This window comes from Teleopsis dalmanni, chromosome 1 (assembly GCF_002237135.1).
Source record: "Teleopsis dalmanni isolate 2A chromosome 1, ASM223713v2, whole genome shotgun sequence".
In the NCBI taxonomy this organism is placed as follows: Eukaryota; Metazoa; Arthropoda; class Insecta; order Diptera; family Diopsidae; genus Teleopsis; species Teleopsis dalmanni.
This window is the reverse complement of record NC_051846.1, coordinates 126571122-126579706: the sequence shown is the minus strand read 5'-3', so window position 1 is coordinate 126579706 and position 8585 is coordinate 126571122. Positions and strand designations below refer to the sequence as shown.

Genomic DNA, 8585 nt, shown 5'->3' with positions numbered 1-8585 from the left:
TCTGGGTTCCCGGCCATAGGGATATTTTCGGAAATTGCAAAGCAGACGAGTTAGCCAGAAAGGGTGCTTCAGAACCATACTCGGAGCACCTAGAATATCTGGGCATATCGCTAACATCATGTAAATTGTTATTGAGTTCTTTCTGTGCTAATACTTTTAATAAAAGATGGGAAGACTCAACGATATGTAGACATCTGTATGCAATCTGGCCACTTTCCGATAAAAGGAAATCGAAAACTCTTATTGAGATGTCCCGCAAGGACATTGGTCTTCTGGTAGGGTTGATTACAGGGCACTGTAAGCTAGGGAATCATGCTAGAAGACTAGGTCTTCCTTTCAACCAAATCTGTCGTAGCTGTGGGGAGGACGATGAGAGCGCATCTCATCTTTTGTGTTTCTGTCCAGCTCATGCACGTTGGCGATTTAGTACTCTAGGTGCCCCCTTCCTTGAGGACCTGGACCAGTTACAGGATCGGGCTTTAAATAGCATTTTATGCTTCGCAAAAGGTTCTAGGTGGTTTTAAACCCTGAGGTTTTTATTATTTATATACGGCATCACAATGGGCCAATAGGCCTAAGTGGATCCACTAGGGTTCACCGGTATAACCTAACCTAACCTAAAGCGTCCAGGCGTTCACAACTTCAAAATTAAAAACTCAATATTTCTAACTAAAAACAATAAAAATTAAGGAGTAACCACCGTTCGCGCGCGTTGAAATTTACGATGATTATTTAATTATTTTTTATAGTTTCAAAATACATTCTACATCGTGCATAAAAAAGTTTTTATTTATTTTACAAATTATATAATGTAGTAAATTTAATGGGAACTAGTAACAATTAGTAAACAATTATACGTTCAGATTGCAATTATAAGAGGTATACAGGATGTATGTGCATCGGTGAATGTGCGCCATTGTAAACTCAAATAATTGTGAATACATTTTGTGCATATTAGTCCTGAAAATATATAGAACAGCTGATTTTTGTTTTCGTATTTATTTACTTGTAAGATATAACACAGATTCGATATGCATAATTTTAACAATGCCGAAAAAGTGAAAAGCACAATATATTGACATAGTCCGACATTGTTGGACGTACAATAAATACAAAATCAAGCAATTGCACAAAATTACAAAATCAAACAAAAGTTGATAGTTTTGCTAAAGTATTGTCCAGCGAACAGTAAAGAAAGTAGTATCATACACAATAGTCTTGAAAATTATATATGCAAGATGAAATTTATGTGAAATTTTAGTCGCGAATATTGTCTTGCAAATCAAATGCAGAGTTATAAGAAAAGGAATTGTTTCTGTAAATAATTTTGCACATACAACGATGCACAGACATCCTGAATACCTCTATAAAAATAATGAAATATTTTTAGTTGTTTTCTTATAAAAATGCTAAAAAAAATTTACAAATTTATCACTTTAAAATTATTGAATATCATAATGGTGCGATTTTGCCGTTGTTGTAAAAGCTGTAAAATCATTTCAAATCATTATATTTTATTTTTTTGATTTAATTTTAGAAATTAAATTGTCATGATTTTCGTGGCGAAGTCGATGGTGGTACGTAATGCCTCATCATGTCTTTCGGGATATTTTCGTAGGCTGAAAAATGATGGCAGTGAGCAACTTAAAGAAACTCTAGACTATGTACCTACTCACCTGCAAGTTGGGATTTTGGTTGAGAAGAATTAGTTGACGTAGTTGAAAACGACGAATTCATGATGTTTTTTGGTATCATTACATTAGCGGATTCATGTTGCTGTAGCTGTTGATTACCTCGAAGTGATGCCATTGCAAATATGGGTGTTTGTGGAGGCAAAGGGGCAGGCAGTTTTGTTGAGTTCAAATTTTGTGATATATTACCAGTTATAGAGGAGTAACTTATGTTGTCTATACTTTGTATATTTTTACCCATTAAACTAGAAATCGTTGTTGGAACTGGAGATCTTATCGATTCATTACCGATTTCGCCGGTATATCTATTGTAAAAAATTATGAATGTTAGATACAAATAAAAATTGGGAATTTATATATTTGCAAATAAAAATAATTAATAGTAAATCAAAATCTTAATATAGTCTGCATTCTTTATGCACTTTAAATTCATTACAAGAAGTTGTAAAAAGACAATTACAAAATAATTCTTGAACAATTTGAAGAGACGAATAAAACCTGCAATATTCCACTTAATGAGCTCAAGATAACAATTTTTAAACAGAATAAAATATTAAATAATAGCAATGTTGTCAATTTGTGTTCTTATTTTTACGCGCAAAAATCTGAAAGAATTTGAATTAAAATTTACAGCACCGAATTAAAAAAATTCGTTTATTGTGAATATTCACTGGAAATATGTTCAAAATTTCCAATCAGCTATTAAACAGAGCGAGTTGAAAACAGTATAGAATTATTAAGTATAATATGATGTATAATATGATAATATATATAAGATATATAATATCATTATAAAAATGATGTTTTAAAGTACAGTTATAATTACAACCTATATCACAAAGAATTAATGATGGGTTTCTTAGTTTCTACATATCTTAACAGAAAGAGGAAACTCGGGTTTATTCTGGAGGAGTTTTGCTAAATTCAGTATAAGAAGAAATATTTGTAAAAATATTAAATATTAATTTAGTTACTTTTCATTATAAATATTGATCTAACTCGATGGATACAAATAAATTAAAAATATAAGCTCGGAATGTCTCAGCAAGCAACTACTAGAAGTGAGAACAATCCCAATGCAATTGAAGTACTATTGGTATCAGAGACACATTTCACTGCAAAACTTTATAATAAATCTGACAGCTGACAAAGCCACAAACTACTCATTATGAAAAGCAATCAAAATACTAACAACTCTGTAATGAATTAATCACCTCTAAGGAAATTAAATAGGACTTAGGCTGGAATCAACCCCAAAAAAACTGAACTATTTACCGCCTATTTCGAAGCTACGTTAAGCAACCTAAAACAACAATATAGCAATGTAGAAGATAACAGCTCAATTCAAAATATAGCAATAAAAAAGTCTTTATAACAGAAATAAAAAACACTGCAAAATAAATTAAATTAAAAAAATTACCGGCATTTGATGGTATAACGAGAAAGATTCTAATTGATTTGCTTTAACAAGCACTTGTATACCTGGGAAACGTGCTTAATTGGGTTCTTTACATCAAGTATTTTTCAATAGATTAGAAAATATCAGAAGTAATAACTACACCCAAACCAAGTTAATACATAAGTTTTGTCAAATTTGTTTAAAAAAATACTGTAGCCGATCATTCACAAAGAAAATTTGTTGTAGACCATCAATTCGGCTTTCAGAAAAAATATTTAACTATACAACAGTTTCACAGAGTAGTAATTAAAATTACAGACAATATTGACTTAAAATATTGGAAGTGTCATAATAATAATTTAATATTACCTAACATTTTTATTCGACGCGTTGATTACGCCATCCGTAACGCCCGGTTTAGGCACATTAAACTCAAAGTCCCCTACTCGCCTACGTATTCCACATTTAATCTGCAATCTTTTCGCCCAAATGGAAACAATCCGCATATTTAAGCGGAAACTTCTTCGGGATTGCACTAACTCTGTTCTTTATAACAATGCTAACATCACTCTTGTTAACGAGTACCTTTTGGCACTCGCCCGTAAATAACTCACCCGGCTCCATGATCTCCCTCCTGACGTCTGTATCCTTAATACCCTCCACGAAAACTTCATTCAAGCCTTGCGCTACAAACGTCCATAATACTTGTCCCACTGCTTCGGTCATTGCGATCATAATCTCCACACTATTTCCTTTTATAGCCGCGGGTTTCGTGACCCTAGTTACAAAGTTTATCGCTAGTCTCACCCGCGCGTATCCGGTTGAACCTCACCCTCTTCACCCTATCTACCTAATTTACGCCGCTGCTTTCTTTTTTTTTTATTTAATTTAAATTCAATATATATTCTGTCACATAGTATGGTGACATTTCACAATTTTTTAATATATACTATTTCAGTCTTGATCATTTACAATTAAAGTAGTTCTCCCTGTAGAGAGCTACTCTTTTCTTTTTAATTTAAGATTTTTATAATAAAGAGGTTTTCGAACAGAAGTGAAACAACAACAAAAATTTATTTTTTAAATTATTTTAATTAATTGAATTTTTGGTTGACCATACAGCTGTTTCGAGTATTGCCAAATACCCTTCATCAGTGGTCTTGGAAATAATTCTTATATTTAATTATTCGTAAATAATTATTTTTGAGACTGCAAGTACCAGGAATCGAACTCTGGTCCTGCCAAATATGAAGCTCAGAATCAGCGCACCTTAACCAACTGATCCAAAGCCGTACTTGGCTTTTTGTGTTCGCATATTTTTGCTGGAGTTTTGTTACTTTTGCTATGAAAGTTTTTATTAACAATTTTACTTGCTGTATTTATATATTAGAACGAAATCATAAACCAGCTGTAGAATAATTGAATTAATTAATTAATTATATTTTTTATTTTTAATTGTTCAATTTCAAAACTATTCTATTCGTAGAGGCATTAGATTTTTATAATAAAATTTGATTTTTATAATAAAATTTGAAGCGGCGTTTTCCTTTTCAGTCTCGTAAATATATTTGAGGGGGACATCAAATTCGAAGCAAGAATGTTGGGATGAATTTGTATTCGTTCATGGTATTTTCTGGCTATGGATTTGAATGTTAGTTACATACCATGGAGCATTTACTATTTCTCGTAAACTTTTAGACTGAAATATTTGAAGAATTTCTATGTTGGATGTTGATGCTGTTCTCCATAGTTGAATGCCATAGGTCCATACTGGTTTTGGCACACTTTTATATAAAATAAGTTTATTCTTTAGAGATATTGAAGATTTTTTATTCAGTAGCCAAAACATTTTTCTATATTGAATCCCAAGGGATTTTCTTTTGTTAAAAATATATGTTTTCCATGTCAGACGTCTATCTAAATGCATGCCCCGGTATTTAGCGCTGTTTGATTGCGGAATTATTATATTATTAAGTTTAATTTCCGGGCAGGTGTCTTTTCTTATTGTGAATTTAACATGAGTAGATTTTGTTTCATTTGCTTTCATGCGCCAATACCGCAACCATTTTGATATACGATCAAGACCAGCTTGTAGTTTGAAAGAGGCTACAGAGGGATCGTTTGCACTCGCCAGGATAACTGTATCATCTGCAAATGTACCGGTTACAATTGCTACTATCTTCGGTAAATTGTGTGTAAAAAGCAGATAAAGGGTTGGAGCGAGTACATTGCCTTGTGGTACTCCAGCTCTAATATCATGTAGAGAAAACATTTCATTCTCATTGTTGACATAAAAGAGTCTTTTCAGTAGATACGATTTTATGAACGTATAATAGTTAAGTGGCAGAAGCTTTTTACATTTGAAAAGAAGTCCTTGATGCCATACTCGATCAAACGCTTGAGATATGTCCAAAAACGCTGCTGAGCAGTATTCTTTTCGCTCGAAAGTGGTCTGTATTTTTTCAACAATTCTATGAATTTGCTCAATGGTTGAGTGTATTCTTCTGAATCCAAACTGGTGGTTCGGAATTATTCGTTTCGACTCAATTATCGGTATAAGACGTTTTAAAAATAATATCTCAAGAACTTTTGAAAGAATGAGAAGGAGACTTATTGGACGATAGGATTTTACATCTTCAGCTGGTTTCCCTGGTTTTAGTATCATCTTTATTTCGGCAACTTTCCATTGTTCTGATATGAAACTTTTTAACAAGGATGCATTGAAAAGATGAGTAATAAATATTAAAGCAACATCTGGAAGTTTTTTAAGAATTTCAGCAGTTATGAGGTGATAACCAGGTGCCTTTTGATTTTTAAGAGATTTAATTGTAGAAATTATTTCTCGTTTTTTAAATTTAATAATTGGTAACTCCATTTGCTGAATTTCTTCTAAAAATTTGGAAACATTGACATCTATTTCTGAATCGCCAGTCATATCATGTGGAATAAAAACGTTTTTTAGACGGCTTGGAAAAGTTGAGCTTTTTCAGACGGTTTTTTCGCCCAAGTATTATCAGTCTTTTTAAGTGGGAGTCGATAATCTTTTGTATTATTTACTTTTTTATTTGTTTTCAATAGAGAATAGTGAGATAAGTGAGACGTGTCGAGGCTATGTAAGAACTGCTGCGTATTTTGTTCCGTCTGTCGTTTCAGCAGAGTCTTTAAATCTTTAATAATTTTGTTAAGTTTCCTCTTGTCGTCAGGAAATCTGAAACGATACCATATTTTTCTAGTAATCCGTTTATTCTTTAGTTTTTTTGTGATCTTCCCAGTACACATTACTAGATTCTTCATATAGACTTTTGGAGAAGGAGTAGCTTCCCATGCCTTTTATTGTATTTTTTTCTTATATTGTCAAATTCAGCTTTAACTAGGGGAATTTGTAGATCTCGGTGTATACTTTCATTCCTAATATACCATGGGGCACCAGTGATAATTCTTAGTATTTTGTATAATTTCAATATTTGAAGCACTAGCATTGCCAAATAGCTGGATACCATAAGTCCATATTGGTTTTATGATGCTGTTATACAAGAGTACTTTATACTCTAGGCATAGGGAAGATCTGCTATTAATGAGCCAATGCAACTTAGAGGCTTGAAGCTTCATCTGAGTTTTTTTGGCTTCAATATGTTTGCGCCAAGTTAGTCGTCTGTCTAGGTGGATACCTAAGTATGTTATATTATCTGCTTGTGGTATGGGAATGTTGTTTAATAAAATTGTTGGAGATGTACTCCGATTTAAGGTAAAAATGACGTGTCTATATTTTAGTTCGTTAATTTTAATTCGCCATTTTGACAACCATTTCTCCACCCGATATATGTGAGTTTGAAGTTGGTTTGAAGCTAGCACAGCGTTTCTGTTTCGGCATAAAATTGCCGTATCATCGGCAAACGTTGTGGTGATAACTGAACTACTTATCGGGATATCAGATGTGTAAAGTACATACAATATAGGGCCAAGAACACTTCCTTGTGGAACGCCAGCTTCTATTGGGAAATTATTAGAAGTATAAGATTTGCATTTCACTTTAAAGCTTCTATTATGCAGATGCGATTCTAAAACTGAGTGGACATTTGCAGGTAATGAACAGCGTATCTTATATATGAGTCCATTATGCCATACTTTATCAAATGCTTGTCTAACATCCAGGAGTACCGCGGAACAATATTCTCTGAGCTCAAATGCGTGTCTTATTTCATTCGTTATATGATTCACTTGCTCAATAGTTCCAGTTATCTCCTAAAACCAAACTGGTGGGACGGTATTAAGTTTTGAACGTCAAGGAACGGTTTTAGCTTTAAAAGCAGTGCTCTTTCAAAGAGTTTAGAGAGGCATGGCATTAAGCTTATTGGCCTGTATGAAGAGGCAAGCGTGGGGTCTTTACTTGATTTATGAATCATAATAATCATGGATGTTTTCCACTCTGTTGGATAAAAGCCAAATTTAATTATGGCATTAAAAAGTCTTGTGATAAAATTTATGGCCAAAAGGGGTAAGTTTTTTATCATGATGGGTGAGATATTATCATATCCCGGTGCTTTTTTGCAATCTAACTTATTTGTGATTATTTGGACAAGATCATTGGCCGTGATATTCATGTCAATAGATGGTGCTGGTGGATCTTGAGTGGGAAAGTCATATTGTCCTGTTGCAGGATTTGGTTGGAACACCTCTTTTAGGTAATCAGCAAAAACGTTAGATTTTTCTTCATCACTTCGCGCTCAGTTTCCAAGAGAGTTTCTTATTGGAGAATCGGAGTCTATGGGAGGATTTATACCTTTGCTAGCATTCCACAAAGATGAATGGTTTTTGCCATTTGGACATAGGTTTTGAATATAATTATATTGTCTGACTTTGACTTCCTTGTTTAATGCAGATCTAAGTCTCCTTTGGGCTTCCTTAAATAAGTTTTGCACTAAAGGGGACCTAGATTTTTGCCATTCACGCCTTAATCTACGTTTTTGTAAAACTAAATTGTCTATGTCACTATTTGTAAGAACTCTATTGAATCTATACATTTTATTGCCTTTAGGGGTGGAGTTTTCTGCTGCTGAAATCAGAATTGAGTTTAAAACCGAGGTTGCGTCCTCAATATGAGACTTACACTTTATCTTGTAATTTGTGTGTATGTGTGAGTTAATATACTTTTTATATTTGAGCCAGTTTGTTTTAGGACTTGTAAGGCTATAGGAACAGTCTCGTAACTGAGGACCATCACGTAAGCAAAATGTAACTGGAGAATGGTCAGAAGACAAATCGCAGCTAGTGTATGTTGAGATAAAATTTTTGCTTATGCCTTTGGATACGGCGAAGTCTATTAGGTCTGGTATTTTATTGTTATCAGCAGGCCAATATGTTGGCTGCCCAGGAGAGATTACGTCTAGTGAATTTTTTCTATTTACAATTGAATTGCAGAGCTGTTTTCCTTTTGGATTACAGAGTCGTGAACCCCAATACGTGTGCTTGGCGTTGTGGTCTCCCGCCGCAAGAAA

General features: G+C 33.5%; 1 protein-coding gene across 1 annotated transcript; it reads right to left on the bottom strand.

Moving 5' to 3' along the window:
- Positions 1 to 774: 774 nt before the first annotated feature.
- Positions 775 to 1996, bottom strand: LOC119668463 (tyrosine-protein phosphatase corkscrew-like; the record flags this gene model as incomplete). Its single annotated transcript, XM_038077971.1, is given in 2 exon segments — positions 775 to 1619; positions 1677 to 1996. Coding segments are annotated over 2 exon segments (391 nt in total), but the record flags the coding sequence as incomplete, so codon positions are not given.
- Between the last annotated feature and the right edge of the window lie 6589 nt (positions 1997 to 8585).